The sequence below is a fragment of the Heterodontus francisci genome, chromosome 6, assembly GCF_036365525.1.
Source record: "Heterodontus francisci isolate sHetFra1 chromosome 6, sHetFra1.hap1, whole genome shotgun sequence".
NCBI lineage: Eukaryota > Metazoa > Chordata > Chondrichthyes > Heterodontiformes > Heterodontidae > Heterodontus > Heterodontus francisci.
This window is the reverse complement of record NC_090376.1, coordinates 122,964,171-122,982,114: the sequence shown is the minus strand read 5'-3', so window position 1 is coordinate 122,982,114 and position 17,944 is coordinate 122,964,171. Positions and strand designations below refer to the sequence as shown.

General features: G+C 42.2%; 1 protein-coding gene across 2 annotated transcripts in view; it reads left to right on the top strand.

The window, feature by feature from the left end:
• The first annotated feature begins 7,349 nt into the window (after positions 1–7,349).
• The window catches only part of kpnb3 (karyopherin (importin) beta 3), a 72,217-nt gene continuing 61,622 nt past the window's right edge, over positions 7,350–17,944 (top strand). The window contains exon 1 of one of the 2 annotated variants that reach the window (XM_068034257.1): positions 7,350–7,494. In XM_068034257.1, the coding sequence (XP_067890358.1) occupies positions 7,417–7,494 (78 nt within the window). In that variant the 5' untranslated portion in view covers positions 7,350–7,416. The remainder of the gene's footprint in view (positions 7,495–17,944) is intronic. The other variant, XM_068034258.1, reaches the window with a different exon arrangement.

Genomic DNA, 17,944 nt, shown 5'->3' with positions numbered 1-17,944 from the left:
CAATGCTCTGATGAAGTGGGAGACAAGATATAAAAGAAATTGACTGCAACACAGGCCAGGGCATTTCTTTAACCCTTGTACCAATAGTTTACTAATGTAATCCTCAACCGTGGCCACTATCTACATAATGTTAGACATCTGGTTACTTTTAATGCAGTGCCTTTAAGCAATAACTCATTAACACACAATAATTCCTGGCAGATTAGCTTTCTTTTCTTTAGATGGAGTATGCTGCAATGCAGAAGCTTGGCAACCTGCTGTTCATCACCACAGTGACTGCAATTTACATTGTGCAGCTTACCCGACTCCCAAGAAAAAAGTAAGAGCAGAAGAGTCAGCTTCACAATTTCACACTCCTCAAAAAGTCAATCCTCCTGGTAACAGACGAGGAGTGGGAGCCAGGTCGATGCTTTTTAAAGTATTGCACTTCTATAGATATTTATGTTGGAGAGGATAAAATACTTATTAAGTACAAAAGTGTGCGCGCAGGTGTGTGTATACATGCGTGTGTGTTAACGTGTATGTGTACACACACGTGTACACATTAATGTGTGTGCATGTACCTGGGTGCGTGTATGTGCACGTGTGTACGCATGTTAACGTGTGCATGCATGTCTGTACGGATGTGTGACTAAGTACACAAAAAAGGGAGGTTTTGGAGAAACATAGTAAAATAGAAAATGGGACCAGGAACAGGCCATTCAGCCCTTCGAGCCTGCTCCGCCATTCATTATGATCATGGCTGATCACCCAACTCAGTAACTTGTTCCCGCTTTCCCCCCATATCCTTTGATCCCTTTCGCCCCAAGAGCTATATCTAACTCCTTCTTGAAAACATAGAATGTTTTGGTCTCAATTGCCTTCTGTGGTAGCGAATTCCACAGGCTCACCACTCTCTGGATGAAGAAATTTCTCCTCATCTCAGTCCTGAAAGGTTTACCCCGTATCCTTAGACTATGACCCCTGGTTCTGGACTCCCCCACCATCAGGAACATCCTTCCTGCAGCTACCCTGTCAAGTCCTGTTAGAATTTTATAGGTTTCTATGAGATCCCCCCTCACTCTTCTGAACTCCAGCGAATATAATCCTAACCGACTCAATCTTTCCTCATACGTCAGTCCCACCATACCAGGAATCAGTCTGGTAAACCTTCGCTGCACTCCATCTATAGCAAGAACATCCTTCCTCAGATAAGGAGACCAAAACTGCACACAATATTCCAGGTGTGGCCTCACCAAGGCCCTGTATAATTGCAGCAAGACATCCCTGCTCCTGTACTCGAATCCTCTCGCTATGAAGGCCAACATACCATTTGCCTTTTTTACAGCCTGTTGCACCTGCATGCTTACCTTCAGTGACTGGTGTATGAGAACACCCAGGTCTTGTTGCATATTCCCCTCTCTCAGTTTATAGCCATTCAGATAATAATCTGCCTTCCTGTTTTTGCTACCAAAGTGGATAACCTCACATTTATCCACATTATACTGCATCTGCCATGCATTTGCCCATTCACTCAACTTGTCCAAATCACCCTGAAGCCTCTCTGCATCCTCCTCACAACACACCGTCCCACCCAGTTTTGTGTCATCTGAGATAAGGTACAAAGCCAGGGAATGAGATTTCAAGAACTTTCTTGGATCTCATTAGTAAAGTAGAAAAATATATTCTGTTGCAATGTAAAACACTCCCTGCCTTTGAGAAGTTTCCACTATTTTGCCACCAATTACCCTAAGGTCATAAGATTGAACTTTACCCACACAATTCTCTCAGAAGAGAGTTCCATGTGTGGATGATGATCAAGATCATCATCATCAAGATGAACAAGATCACACCCAATTTAGTCAACCAACTGACTAGAGCTCACTGTCGAGATGCTGGATGAAGAATGGTCACTTGGGCAAGGTACGGGAGATCAGGTCAGATCCCGTGGATCCTTACCTTCAGAACAGGGAAGAAAATTAAGGAACAAATATTTTATTGGACTTCGTCATCAGTGATAAAAGTACAAACACAAAATCATTTTCCAATTTCTAATGGATAAAACATTGCAGGAATGTGCACCTGAATTCCCGGGAGGGCTAAGGTCTGCAAGTTCTCCTAAAATTCATACCCATATTTACATAACAATGTAGGGAATCAACCAACAACAAAGCATGTTTTGTTATTAATTTGCACTTTTAAATATGTACAAATCACTGTGAATATTTTAGTTAATTTTAATAATGAATTTAGGTATTACCTTTACATTAGCTTGGGAACTATATGCACTGCAAATACGATGTTGATTTATAAGATTACCCCAATTGTGCTTTAGGTTGAGATATAACACAGGGAATTACAAAGGTACTGTATTATATTTCATAGAATCTTTCAGCACAGAAAGAGGCCATTCAGCCCATCATGCCTGTGCTGGCTCTTTGAAAGCACTATCCAATTAGTCCCACTCCCCCTGCTCTTTCCCCATAGCCCTGCACATTTCTCACCTGCAAGTATTTATCCATTTCCCTTTTGAAAGTTACTATTGAATCTGCTTCCACCACGCTTTCCGCAGCACATTCAAGATCATAACAACTCACCGCAAGTAACAATGTATAAAATCAACTGCTAAAACAGGGTATAATTTTAGTGATACCTCGAATGTTTAAATATGTTGTCAGGAAAACCCTATATGCCAAATCGGACATATTAATTTAATCGGTTGGAAACTTACCTTAAACTTTTAATGGAAAAAAACCCTACAAGTAACTTTTCAAAAACTAGCAGCCAAGATGGCCACTATCATTTACATCTGAAATACCAGGAGATTGGACTGGAGACAAAAAGTCTATCAAGAAGCCCAGGCCAGGACAATGGCTTGCTCTAAGTGACTGAATTACCTAGAATGACTTCATTAGCTTTACAGTCAAGGCCATCCCCACCCATTGACTTTGAAAGAGCCAACCCCCTCCAAGTATGAATGGACATCCTGGGGCATGTAGAACCTTGAATTTCATTAGAAGATTCCAGGTAAACCTCATTAGAAACAAAGGGAATTGAGAAGAACCATGTGACCACCTGTTCATCTCTGAAGAAACAAGTATTGTTACACAGACATTAACTGAGTGTACAGCAGCAAAGGCTGCTGTCCTCTGTCTCTCTCTTTCCCTTTCCACATCAAGTGAAAATCATCTGCGACTGGGGGACCCTCCAAGTCTACAGACCGCTACAGCCAGCAACCAGGGAACGAGAGCCAACTCCAAATTCCATCTTCAGGAAAGCCAGCCAAAATACACTTTGACCAATGAGGACTTCAAGAATACAGCTTCAGCCAAGGACTATTGGATTTACAGACTGTATTTAAGTTCCATTTCTTCTGGACTTTAATCCAACCACCAAATCTATTTTCCCCCCTGTAATCTACTTGTGCGTATGCGTATTTCTCGTGTGAATGTGTAGTGTATTTTTTATTATTTTTAAATCAAGTTAGAGTGTTAACTTACTTCTTTCTTGTTTAAACTCAAGAAAACCCGTCCAATTGGTTCTTTCACAATCACAGTAAAGGAAAAAGGTAAAACACAGTGAGGTGGTAAGCACGACCACTGTTTAAAAAGGAATAAACCCTATTGCGGTCAAATAAGAGGAAGGGGCAAAAGGGGAGCCTGAGACCCCCCTCCTCACCTGGCTGTAACACTGAGAATAATATACACTGAGAATATATTAGTTAAAAATCTGTTAATTTTTATAACGAATTTTGGCAATACTTTTACATTATATCAGATCAGGATATGTACATTATGTCGATTTATAATAAGATTGTGAATTCCATAGCACTGATGAATGTTTCTTCATTCACTGCTGACTGGCTACAGTAGCAATTGTATCCATGTTATCCATGTTAGTTACTTTTGATGCAAACTTGTCATCGTGATTCTTAGAAGATTATAAAATGACACTGTACATTTCAAATGTATTATTTATTAAAAGTGTGTAGAATTTAATGATACCAGACACATTTGCAAATGTATTCATTAATTTGGATTTTTGTCTCCTAAAATTTGCCTCTAATTTCCAAAGAGATATCAATCAAGCATTCTTGTTAAAATTGTTTAATAGAATAGTTACAGCACAGGAGGCCATTCAGCCCATCGTGTCTGTGCCGCCTCTCTACAAGAGCAATTCACTTAGTTCCACTCCCCACATTTTCCCCATAGCCCTGAAATATTTTTCTCTTCAGCTAATTATCCAATTCTCTTTTGAAGGCCTAAATTGAATCTGCCTCCACCACACTCTCAGGCAGTGCATTCCAGATCCTAAACACGCGCTGCTTAAAAAAATGTTTCTTCCTGTCTCCGTTGCTTTCTTTGCCAACTACCTTAAATTGATGTCCTCTGGTTCTGGATCCTTCCGCCGATGGGAAGGGTTTCTCCCTATCTACTCTGTCCAGACCCCTCATGATTTTGAACAGTTCTATCAAATCTCCTTTTAATATTCTCTTATCCAACGAGAACAGCCCCAATTTCTCTCACCTATTCATGTAACTGAAATTCCCCATCCCTGGAACCATTGCTGTGAATCTTTTCTACACCCTCTCTAATGCCTTCACATCCTTACTAAAGTGTGATGCGCAGAACTCAACACAATACTCCAGTTGAGGCCAAGCCAGTGTTTTATACAAGTTTATCAAAAACATTATGGGTATATCCTGGCAGGACAAAATCACAGCCCTCTCAAAGGCGGAGTTCCCAAGTGTGTTGGCATTAATCAAACAGAGGCAGCTTCGGTGAATCGGACACATCCGCGGGATGGAAGACAGTCGCATACCCAAGGACCTTCGGTATGGTGAGGTAGCCGGGGCCAGACGACCAATGGAGCGCCCAAAGCTCTGCTTCAAAGATGCTTTCCAGTGTGATATGAAGGCCCTAAATGTCGCCTATCGCACCTGGGAGTCACTAGCTGGTGGAAGAGGGAAATGGCAACACATCCTGTGGACTGGTGTGCACTACCACGATGACCAATTGCTACAGCAGCTTGGCAACAGACGCCAACATCAAAAGCAACAACTCACAGCGTCACTTGGCAGCTTCATGTGCAGCACTTGTGGCAGAACCTGCCTGTCAGGGGTTGAACTTCACAGCCAACAGCAAAGGTGCACCAAGAGAAGACACCCCACCTAAATGGATTGTTTGTTGCATATCCATCATCTTTTGTAGCTGGAAAGATGCCAACTATAATAGCTTTATATGTGAATGTGTGTAGAAGATGCGTAACATGGAGTTGAATTTGAACTGGTTTGTTGCTAATATGATGCATAATGAAGATTGTTTGTTTAATTTTAAATAATACTCGGAACTACTGTTTCGCAAACCTTTACATGATGGGGATTTTCTACTGTTACCGCAAATTAAAAATGAGAATACCTTAATAGATTGGTCAATCATCGGAGGTTGTTCTGTTCACAAGAGAACTTGAAGATGTTGCTACAAATAGCAAACTGAATAATTTCCCCTTCATTTGTTTCAACTGATAGATTTTAGTATGATGTAGTTTTTAAAAGCAGCACACAGTGAATTAAAGGGCTCTTGCCAGAAAAACACTGCCTGAGAAAAGGCTGTTAGATTCTGTAAATCGTTCCCCATGTAATGATTTTGGTAAACAATATTTTTTTTTTAAAAACAGAGTAGATTTAGTAGTTGTGCTGGAAAAAAGGCACATATCCCACTGAAACCAGGCAGTAAGTAAACAACCTTATTTTTAAAAAAATGTATTAGGTAATGCAATGTAAACATGGGTAAGCAATCATAGGGAGCCAGCATGTTCTGTAGATGTTGGATTTAATTAGCCGAGGAGTACAGTATGCCAGCCTTGATCTCTTTGCTGGATAGTGGAAATAAAAACAGAAAGTGCTGGAAATACTCAGGTCTGGCAGTATCTGTAGGGAGAGAAAGCGAGTTAATGTTTCAGGTCGATGGCCTTTTGTCAGAACTGGAAAAAGCTACGGGATGTCACAAGTTTTAAGCAAGTACAGAGACAGAGAAGATGGGTGGAGGGAGAACAAAAGGGAAGGTGTGTGATAGGGTGGAAGGCAGGAGAGATTAATGATAAAAGGGATGATAGTGCAAGGCAGAAATGTATGGTACTGGGACAAGTAAAGAAACAGAAGATGGGTCTAGAGGAGGTGTAAATAGGAATAACAGAATCATCAACAACTGCTATCCAACAAACAAAGCAAGATTAAACAAGAAAAACAAAAAAGGGTCAGAGGTTATGATCTGAAATTGTTGAACTCGATGTTGAGTCCAGAAGGCTGTAAAGTGCCTAATCGAAAGGCAAGGTGCTGTTCCGCGAGTTTAGGTTGAGCTTCACTGAAACAGCATGGGAGGCCGAGAACAGAGAGGTCAGGGTCAATGTTCCCACTAAGCTGCGCACATGCATGAACGTGCAGCAGCCTGGGAAGGTACTGGGCAGACCTTGTCCACTTAAAAACTGCACGTACCTCTGGGCACAGGAAATTTTTTTTACAAGGACCATGCATTGGAAAAACTGGCCACATGCAACAACAATATTTTACAGGTAACGTCGGTTAGAGTGTGGGGCGGAGAATTAAAATGACAGCTTGGGGGGGAGGGGGGAAGTGGAAATGTCATGAAAAGCAACTTGTTCAGATAGTGGAGAAGGGTGTATGGAACACTAAGCACCAAGCAATCAGGGTGTTTGAGATCATAGTTTGTGTTCTGATGGTGCAATGGTGTGTCCCTTAGAGTATCAGCATTTGCAGCATGAAGCAGCTGAGAGTGAAGGTAAATAATTTAACTTTATTTATTTTTACAACTGGCCAAGCAGTCAGCAGCCTAGGCGGCAGATATCCTGACTATTGCCTGCAGATGGCAGATGTAGCTTCTCATTCCAAAATTGCAATAACCATTTCCCGCGCTCTGGGTTACTAGGATTACATCATCGCCACCCCGTCCACGCCCTGCATAATTTTTCTTGAATGGCCCGCAGCGTCACTTCTGGCGCGCTGCGGCGTCAACCAATCAGGGGAAGCGGCGCCGCAAGGTGCATCACGCAGCCCCACCCGCTCGGGAAATCATCAGCGCGCATGCGTCAACCTCCCGCGGCTGTGCGTCACCTAACCAGCCTCCTCAAAGACAATTCCTCTCCAATCGTGACAGCACCTCTCACATTACCTCGTAGCCTCACACGCCCTTTACTCCACCCGGCCGCCTGTCTTCAAGTCGAGCCACCTCCGGGAGCAGCTAACGTAGAGGAGGTCGAGTAGCCGTTCGCCCACCAGCTCGCGCTCCGACGCTGCCTTGTGCGCTGCGCGTTAGCGTCACCCGGCCCCGCCCACCGGCTGCAGGACCCCGCCCCCTCCGCAGGTGTCAAAGGTCAGCCGAGCCGGTCCTCCCGCCCTCTCTGTCTGTCTCTCTCGGCGCAATGGCGGAGCAGCAGCAGTTCTATCTCTTGCTCAGCAACTTCCTCAGCCCTGACAACGTCGTCAGGAAACAGGCGGAGGTAAGTGCGGGTCTTTCTTTTTTTTAATTATTATTGCTGGGGGAGGCTTCCGCGTTGTCATTCGGCTTCAGAGTGGCGAGTGCGGCCTAGCCCTGGCGCTGGGGCCTGAGGCAGGAGCTGCTCTCCCGGGGCCAAGTGCTGAGGGGCCCGGCCCACGTGTGCCGGGCGGTGCCTTAAATTATCAGTTCATGTGCTTTTATTCAGTAACTTCTCCACCTGCTTTTAACTTCAGCTGTGGGGAGAAGCTGGGATCGTTCTCCTTTAGAGCAGAGATGGTTAAGTAGGAGATTTAACGGAGATGTTCAAAATCATGGACGGTTTTGACAGCGTGAATAAGGAGGATCTGTTTCCAAATGATCACTGGTCCAGCCCCAACTGAAATATTCTGTCCAGTTCTGGGCACCACACTTTGGGATAGATTTAGGAGAACAATCCCAGCATCCAAGAAATGGTTGAGAGCAGATTTGGTGGCTCATGAGGGGTCTGGACAGAGTAGATAGAGAGAAACTGTTCGCATTGGCAGAAGGGTTGAGAACCAGAGGACACTGATCTAAGGTGATTGGCGAAAGAGCTAAAGGTGACATGAGTGGAAAGCTTTTACGCAGCAAGTAGTTTGGCTCTAGAATGCACTACCTGAGAGGGTGGCAGCAGATTCGATTGTGACTTTCAAAAGGGAATTGGATAAGCATTTCAGAGAAATTTGCAGGGCTAAGGGGAAAGGGCATGCAAGTGGGACTAACTCTTGCAGAGCGCTGGCGTGGATGCGACAGGCCAAACGGCCTCCTGTGTTATAACCATTCAATGATCCTAGTGGTAGGAGGGTTGTTGACCAGAGGCACAGATTTACAATTATTGCCAAAAGAACCAGAGAGATTTTTTTTACGTTGTAGGTTGTGATCTGGAATGCACTGCCTGAAAGGGCGGTAGAGGCAGATTCAATAGTAACTTTCAAACAGGACTTGGATATATACTTGGATGGAAAAAAAATTGCAGCGCTGTGAGGAAAGAGCAGGGTGACTAATTGGATAGCTCTTTCAAAGAGCTGCCGCAGGCACAATGGGCCGAATGGCCTTCTGACTGCGATATGATTCTTGCGTTTGGAGTAGCTGGTCCAGGGGAGTGGACAGTCTGTAGCCTGTTGACTGCAGGATTTGATTGAGACCCTTTTTAAATTGTGGATTCGATGTAAAGCTGTTCTGGTTTAATCTTATCTTCATTGACAGTGAAGGGAATTGAACTAAACTTAAAATGCAGGGTCTCATCTGATGCTGTTATATTTTTTTTCAAGTTTTGTGAGAGATGAAGATTTGTTCATAGAAATGTTTTCCTCCCCATTCATTTTCCTGTAGATTTGTACTTGTTTTAAACCTTGTTTTTAGCAATCTCATGTCGAAAACTTCTGAAGAGTTCTTGTTTTTCTTCAATATAAAGTGGTTAAGGAGGTTTTGTGGTGATTACAAGTTGGTCATTTAATGGATTCATTTATTTGTAACCACAATGTATGTATGTATTGCGTTGCCTTTCATGTTTGTGAAGTAATTACTTGTGAAGGGAGTGTAATTGTCTTCAGAAGAGCAGTTGTAATTGAAATTTCTGTATTTTAAAGGTTGGTGAGTTGGAGGGGAAGGAAAAATACTGACTCCTGATCAACGTGTGTGTGTGGAAGTAACATGAGGAATGGATTGAGGTTGTGATTAGATGCTCCCTAGTGATACCAACAAGTTGTGCAGATTAGAAAGAGTGACTTGATTGAGATAACGGAAGGGAAGATGAACCATATCTCAGTGAGTTTCTGATGTCTTCAGGAAGTAATGTGAGAAAAATGCTTTGCTTCTAAATGGGACAGCGGTTTGAATCATTAGTATTTTGACAAGTTACTCAACTTGAAGCACTGTCTCAGTGATGCATCATTTGCTCATTTTAATTAGCACCAATGTAGTATTTGGGAATAAGGCTTGGATCTGCAAAGAAGACTGCCTATGTCAATTGATAGCACATTTACCTCTTCGTCAGAAGGTTGCAGGTTCAAGTCCCACTCCAAAGACTTGAGCACAAAAATTTAGGCTGACATTCGCAGTGTACTACTGGTGGAGTGTTGCACTGTAGGAGGTACTATCTTTCGGATAAGAGGTTAAACCAAGGCCCATCTGCTCTCAGGTGGATGTAAAAGATCCCATAGCACTTCTGAAGAAGAGCAGGGAAGTTCTCCCTAGTATCCTGGCCAATTTTTAACCCACAATAAACATTATGAAAAGAGATTATCTTGGTCATTATCACTTTGCTGTTTGTGGGAGTTTGCTGTGTGCAATAAAAACAAGAAATGCTGGAATGAGTTCTGAAGAAGGGTCACTGACCTGAAACGTTAACTCTGCTTCTCTCTCCACAGATGCTGCTAGACCTGCTGAGTGTTTCCAGCATTTCTTGTTTTATTTCAGATTTCCAGCATCTGCAGTGTTTTGCTTTAAATTGCTGTGTGCAAGTTAGCTGTCATGTTTCTTGTATCCCAACAGTGAATACTCAAACTGTTACGGCCCTAAGCTCTGGAATTCCCTCCTTAAACCTCTTGGCCTCCATACTTCTGTTTCCTCAAGATGCTCCTTAAAACCTATCTTTTTGACCAAGTTTTTGTCCATCTGCTCCAATATTACCATATGTGGCTCAAATTTTGCTTTATAATGCTCCTGTGAAGTCCCTTCGGACGATTTATTACAATAAAAACACTATATAAATACGATACAAGTTGTCGCTAATTGGCTGTAAAGTGCTTTGGGACGGCCTGAGGATGTGGGAGGCACTATAGATATTCGTCTGTCTTAAACAGTCTTCAAAAAAAATAATGTGGAAAATGAAACTTGCTTGTTGAGACAAGATTCAAGCTGCATTGTAATTTGCTAATTTTATTTTTTATTTGCTCTTTTGAGTGTTATGAAATTGGCAGTAACCTTTTCTAGTTCCACAATCGAAACTGTATTTATATTTTGGCTGTGCTTAATGCACAGTAATGTGATCATAGTAGGTCTGTTTTAAAAGAAAAACTACCTGGGGAATGATGTTTGGCACTCACTGCATAGAGAGTTTGCAATTAATGTGCTGTGGGATCTGTAGTTTATATAAATCACTACTCCCTTGTGGGTTACCATAGATGGCACTTCCAGGATTAGACTGAATAAAACAACTTGGAGTATAAATCTGTTTCCTGTATTTTGCATATTTCTAAAACTTTTTATCATATTAAGTTCTTAAGGTTATATTCATGCTGCAGTATTTATTAAGGCAATGGGAATGTCACTGCTAAATGTTCCTGAGTTGTGCAAATAGATTATTACACTGGGAAGTGGAATATCAACTCTCGACCAAATTGTGCTTTTCCTTGCTGTTGTTTGTTTGAATGAAGGTACATTGGTGACTGCTATGGTTCTCTGATTTTTAGCCTAATGTTGTGGTGTGTTGCTATTTTTTGACTCGGGAAACTATGGTATTAAGCTAATTCCTGGAATTACTTTTATAGAGTGAATGCATCTTATTTGTGTTTGCGATGATAAAGGATTATTGAGTTGAGATTGTGTCCCAAAAAAGTAAGCTCAGTGCACTGTGTAAATGTGATAGTATCTTTATTTTTAATATAATTTTCTTTGTTAACTTTGTGCTTCTGTTGTGAGGAATGCTAGAGCTGGTAACTAAAATATTTTTTACACTTTTGAGTACATAGTGTCTGCCGTGAGCAGTCCTAGATCAGTCAGAACATTGCGAAGGGTTGAGTGAAACTCTTACTACTCAGCCTCCACTGCAAAGAAGCAATTTATGCTACTCTATACTTTATGGTGATTTTCCATTTCTTGTGTTTGTTCACCTGTTAATTTTATGGGGGGGAAATTGTCAAAATGGCAACTGTTTTGGTAATCGAGTATACTTTCACATTATTTGAATCCAGCTACCAGAGATGAAAGGTGGGCTTTAACTCACTGATCTGTGAGTTCCCCTTTCTTTGACAGGAATGTTGATAGCGTTGTATGCTCAGATCAAGTGGGTTGAATTTAACTGAATATAAGAAATAATAATAAGAAATATAAGAAACAGTTCCGAAGAAGGGTCACTGACCCGAAACGTTAACTCTGCTTCTCTTTTCACAGATGCTGCCAGACCTACTGAGTGGTTCCAGCATTTCTTGTTTTTATTTCCGATTTCCAGCATCCGCAGTATTTTGCTTTTATTATATAAGAAATAATTTGTCAAGCAATTTGAATATCAAGATTTATTTCAATATATTCAATGAATAACTTCTGTATAACATTACAATTATACTGTGTACAGCAGATGATTATAAGTTGTCAGCCGTGATTCAGTGTGTCGCACTCTCATACCTGAGTCAGAAGTACTCCAGAGACCTGAGCACATAGTCCAGAACGACACTTCCAGTGCAGTACTGAGAGTTTGAGGTACCATCTTTCAGATGAGGTGTTAAGCCCAGACCCCATCTGCCCCCTCAGATGGACATAAATCATCACATGGCACTGTTTTGAATAACAGTGGAGTTCTCCCCGGTGTCCTAGCCAATATTTATCTTTCAACCAACAGATTCACATTGCTGTTTGTGGGAGCTTGCTCTGCATAAATTTTCTGCCATGTATTCTACATTACAGCCAATGAAGTACTTTTGAAGTGTAGTCAATCAGTAAAGAGCTTTGCAACGCCCAGATGTTGTGAAAAGTGCAACAGAAATGTAGTTGGTTCCTCCTTTTATCAAAGGAGGCTTTCAAATTGGATGAATGTGTTGCCTGATGAACCATATAGACCATAAAGTTTCCAGATTCATTTTCTAGTCTTTGTGAGGTTGAAGTTCTTGGCAAATCAATGGTGGGGGTTTAACATTTGGCCTTGGTGAGAGGTAATAAGAGGAAGAACCAGCAGTGGGAATTTGGCTGACTGTTAGTAGAATGAGTGTATGGACTGACATGATGGGTGATGACAACAAGAACTTATATTTATATAGCGCCTTTAATTTAATAAAACTTCCCAAAGTGCTTCACAGGAGCATTATCAAACAAAATTTGACACAAAGCTACATGAGATATTAGGATAGGTGACCAAAAACTTGATGATAGGTCGGTTTTAAGGAGCATATTAAAGGAAGAGAGAGGGGTGGAGAGGTTTAAGAAGGGAATTCCAGAGCAGAGGGCCTGGGTAGCTGAAGGCATGGCCAGTAATGGTGGAATGATGAAAATGGGTGATGCTCAAGAAGCAGAGATCTCAGAGGATTATAAGGCTGGAGGAGGTTACAGGGATAGGGAGGAATGAGGCCATGGAGGGGTTTGAAAAACAGGTCAAACGTTTTAAAATTCAAGGTGTTGCTTAACCAGGAGGCACTGCAGGTCAGCGAGCACAGGGATGGGTGATTGGGGCTTGATGCGAGTTAGGACGTGGGTAGCAGAGTTTTGGATGACCTCAAGTTTACGACGGGTAGAATGTAGGAGGCCTGCCAGGAATAGTCAAGTTTAGAGATAACAAAGGCATGGATGAGGGTTTAAGCAGCAGATAAGCTGAGGCAGGGTGGATTTGGGTGATGTTATGGAGATGGAAATAGGTGGTCTTAGTGGTGGTGCGGATACATGGTTGGAAACTTAACTTATCTAAGAGTCATATACAAAGTCAAGGTTGTGAACAGTCTTCAGACAGTTGTTGGCGACGGAGCGGAGTCATGGTAGGGACAATGGCTTCGGTCTTCCCAGTATTAAGTTGGAGGACATTTCTGCACATGCGATACTGGGTCTCAGACAAGCGATCTGACAATTTAGAGACAGTGAAGTAGTTGAGAGAGGTGGTGGTGACCAGGGCAGCGTGTAGATGAGAAGTAGGAGGGGGCTGAGTATAGATCCTTGGGGGATGCCAGAGGTAATGGTGCGGGAGGTGGAAGAGAAGCGATTGCATGATAGATAAAAATGGAACCAGATGCTTGCAGTCCCATCCGGGTGGTTGGTGTGGTTAAGCTCAGCAAAAGATGCAGATTGATCGAGGTGGGATAGTTTATCTTTGTCACAGTTACACTGAATGTCTTTTGTGACTTTGAGAAGAGACCTTTCCGAACTGTGGCAGAGGTGGAAACCTGATTTTTGGAGGGATTTAAACATGGAATTCCCAGAAAAATGGGCGTAATTTTGGACGGTGACACATTGAGGAAAGGAAGTTGTTTACAAGGATGGAATGGTCAAGCTTTTTTATTTGAGAGGGTTGATGATAGCGGATTTCAATACCTGAGGGGAAAGAACAGTTAACAAGATCAGCTAACATGGGAGCCAGGAAGGGAAGTTGGGTGGTCTGTAGTTTAGTGGGAGTCGGGTCAAGGGCGTAGGAGGTGGGGGGGTGGTGTCTCATGGACAAGATGAGCTCAGAGAGGGCGTATGGGGAGATGCTAGAGAGTGATGCAAGTTTAGGGCAGTCGGGACCATAGAGGATGTGGGCTAGGGGAAGGGAGCAAAGAGGCAGAGACAGCTGATCTGTTGGTATCAATCTCAGTGAAAAAGAAGTCCATGAGCTCCTCACACTTGTTGGCAAATAGGATTGAACTTTACTGCAATGCTAACCTGTGGTTGAATGGAAAGCTAGGAAGAACTTGTATTTCTACAGTGCCGTTAAGGACCTCTGGACATCCCATAGCACTTGACAACCTTTGAAGTGCTGTTACAGTTGTCATGTAAGAAATGCAGCAGACATTTTACACATGGTCCCACAAACTGCAGTCTAATAATAACCAGATAATTATGGCTGGGACACCAGCAAGAACTCCCCTGCTCTTTGAAGTTGTGCCATGGAATCCTTTGCACCTGCTAGAGAGGGCAGACTGGGCCTCGGACTAACGCCTTGTCTGAAAGACAGCATCTCTGACAGTGCAAGACTAACTCAGTACTGCACTGGAGTGTTGGCCTAGATTATATGCTGAAGTCCCTGGAATGGGACTGTAATCCACAGAAGGTTGAAGCTGGTTTGTTGAGTCCATGGAATACTTGGTTTTAATTGGCAGCTCCAGAGGTTCACCTCCGCCGTCCCTTGATACTACCATTACTGAATACCCCACCATCAACATCCTTGAAGTTGCCATTGACTAGAAACTCAATTGAACCAGCCATAAATGTGGTAGCTACAAGAGCAGGTCAGAGGCTGAGCATTGTGAGGCAGTGGCTCACCACCTGACTCCCCAAAGCCAAGAGTGATGGCTTACTCTGCATCCTCTTGAATGAATTTAGCTGCAACAACACTCGAGCTTTACAGCATCTAGGCCAAAGCATTTCCACTTGATCAGCCAGCTTAAACATTCACACACTCCACCACACCATGACAGCAGTGTGTACCATCTATATGATGCACTGCTGCAACTCACCAAGACTTCTTCAGTGACCTCTACTGCCTAGAAGAGCAAGGGCAACAGACGCATGGAAACACCACGACCTGCAAGTCCCCTCCAAGGTCACACATCATCCTGACTTGGAAATCTATCATTGTTCCTTCATCGTCGCTGGATCAAAATCCTGAAACTCGCTATCTGACAGCAATGTGGGTGTACCTACACCACATGAACTGCAGCGGTTCAATCAGGCGGCTCACCACCACCTTCTCGAGGGCAATTGGGGATGGCCAATAAATGCTGGCCTTGCCAGTGACACCTGCATTCCGCGAACGAACAAATTTCTAAGTGAGTTAATGCTCACTTATCATAGCTGCACATATATAGCACCATTAATATCAAACTGTTTCAAAGCACTTGTACTTTTTGAAATGCAGGTTGTCATGAAAGCAAATGAACAGACATTTTGCATCAACAGTGTTGCACAGTCCTGGAATGAATGATTAGTTAACCTGCTGGATGATATTTGAGGGACAAATATTTTACATAGGACATAGAGAAATCCCTGCTCTATTTATAATGCCCACTATAAACAGCAAATGGGGCATCAGTTTAATTTTTCATCGGAAGGATGTCACCTCCAACATTGCAGCATTCCATTTATACTGCACTGTACTGTTTTCCTAGATTATCGTGTGGGCCTCAAACCATACAGAATGCTGTGCTTCATTCCAAGCAAGCTTTTGTATTACATACGAGAGCTCTTTGTGATTCAGTTTGTGCATTCATTCTTAAAAATGCCTGAGTTTCTATTCTTAAGCCTGGTGGGGAATTCCATTATGGATTCAATAAGCTTCATGTGTCTAGTCAGGGCTGAGCTGCTGCTGGGTGCTGAATGGCCATCAAAGCCAGTCTTTTATCAGTTGCAACACTTTAAATAATCAGCACATTCATTCTTCAAAGACAATTGATTATGATCTGAAAATAGATAAGTTAATGATTACTGAATTTTATAATCCTGGCAGGAGATTTTTTTATTCTGTTTGTTCAGAAGCCTTTTATTCAGGGTTATAGCAGGGTGTTAGCAGCAATGATCACTGGACTATGCAGGAACTGAAAGGAGTAAAAATGCCATTGATGGTCTAAAATTTGGTTAGGTTAATCATTGGTAATGGGTACAATAATAACTTAAGTGCATTAACCATTTGAAACGGGTTACAAGTAGTCTAAGATTTTTTTGCCTTGCATCCCCATCTTTTATGTTGCAACTTGAGCTGTTAGTTATTCCCCTCTCTGCTCCCCAAATTTTCTCCCTGCCTCTCGAAAAGAGCAGTTGTTGGGGGTTGAGTCCCATAGCTGTTGTCAGCTCTCTCTGTTTTCTCTTTTAAATGGACAGCGTTAATGTGTGTATTTCAGTGGGGGCATCGCAACCACATTTGTGTTGTCCGAGACTGACATTTGTCTGGACTTAATAGCAGAGGTCATCGGACACTGCTGAGGAGAAAGAATCTTGGGCTGTTTTATTTCTAGTCCCTATTTTTGTGATGTTGAAGACAATTCTAGCTTTTGCTCTGCTGCCCTAATTGAGATGAATACTTTCAGCATGGGTGCGATTGAACCTGAGACTTTCCTACTCGTGATCACAGCACACTTACGCAGCCATTAGGAAACAGTTTGTTTTCAAACAATATCATTTTTGTCCTCCATTGCTGTTGAATCTGCACTTCACCCCCTCCAAGGCCAATATGTCTTTACTGAGGTGCAGTGCTCAGAGCTCTGTATATCTGTGACTTCTACCTCTTCATATTCCAGCTCCATTGAGATAAAATCCAACATTGCATTAGCCTTTTTACCATTAGTGTGTATATATGTGGGCTGATTGTGACTGTAAACCTGCCTGTGTTTGGGTAATAGGTTGATCTGAGTATGATTTTCTTCCCAGCTTTGCTCAGTTGTGGTAAACAAACTTGAGTGATTGTCAGACTTGAATCAAACAAGATCTGGTTGGATGCCAAATATTTAGTTGCGTGGGCTACTGGTCAGGAGTAACGCATGAGTGTCCCAATAACTTCTTGTTATCCAGCTTGTGACTAAACTGTTAATGTCAGAAATTTTTCTTTTTTTTTCTTGGATTCTCAAAGTAATCCAGTATTTATGATATGATGGATCTGCTCCATTTTAAGGTAGCATCCAGCGAAATATTTCAAATACCCACGTTTTGGAACAATGATAATCTGCATATAAGTTTTAAACTGTTCTTGTGCTATCTCAATCTTTCTTGTTGAGTATGCATCAATGTTTTGATGGAGGTTCTAACTCACCTAAACCTTTTCTGTTAATAGCAGATGTAATGATCAGGAATGTAGAGAAAATGCTGAAATATTTGATTGTCCTTGATTATTGGTGGAAATATTGGCCATGGAAAGTGGACTAGGTGCAATGATTTTTTGATTTGACTTCCTGTGCTACATTTACTCAGGAAGTTTGTTTTGACGATTTAAATTCATTGAAACAGTCAATGGTCCATATAACCAATGCTGTGGAAAAATATGAACCCTGGCATTGCTCCAGTTTGTTGATGGCTCTGTGTCCTGCCAGTTGAGGCAGAGATATTCACCAGTGTTGCTCTGACCTAGTTGTTGATGAGGTTGATGACAGATCAGGTGACTGCTCTTCCAGATTTACCCCTCTTACTGTGGGAAGCCATCAACTGCCTATGGACATAGTGACCAAATAGATATCCCACCACTCACTCCAGGGTATCTTGTGCTGGGTCCTCAACACACTATGCACTTCCTTTTCTCAAAACTCCTAACATGGGCTATTTTCAAATAAAATTCTCCAAGATCTTTCCATCAGGCTCTTCAAAAGTCACCTGCCCTGAAATAAAATCTCTTGGCTTTTTTAAGATCCCATCTGTGGTAAATCCCATGAATTGGTAGTCCCTTTCCAAGTTTTTGTTAATCTTAATATTGACATTTGAGGCTTCCAGTGCTCATTTTATTTTTGTAATTGCAAAACAAAATTGACTGATTCTTGGCTATAGTGTCCTACCTCCCCTGTAGGAAGTGTCCCTATCTCACTACTCAATCTGAAATTGAAAATTGTACTTCT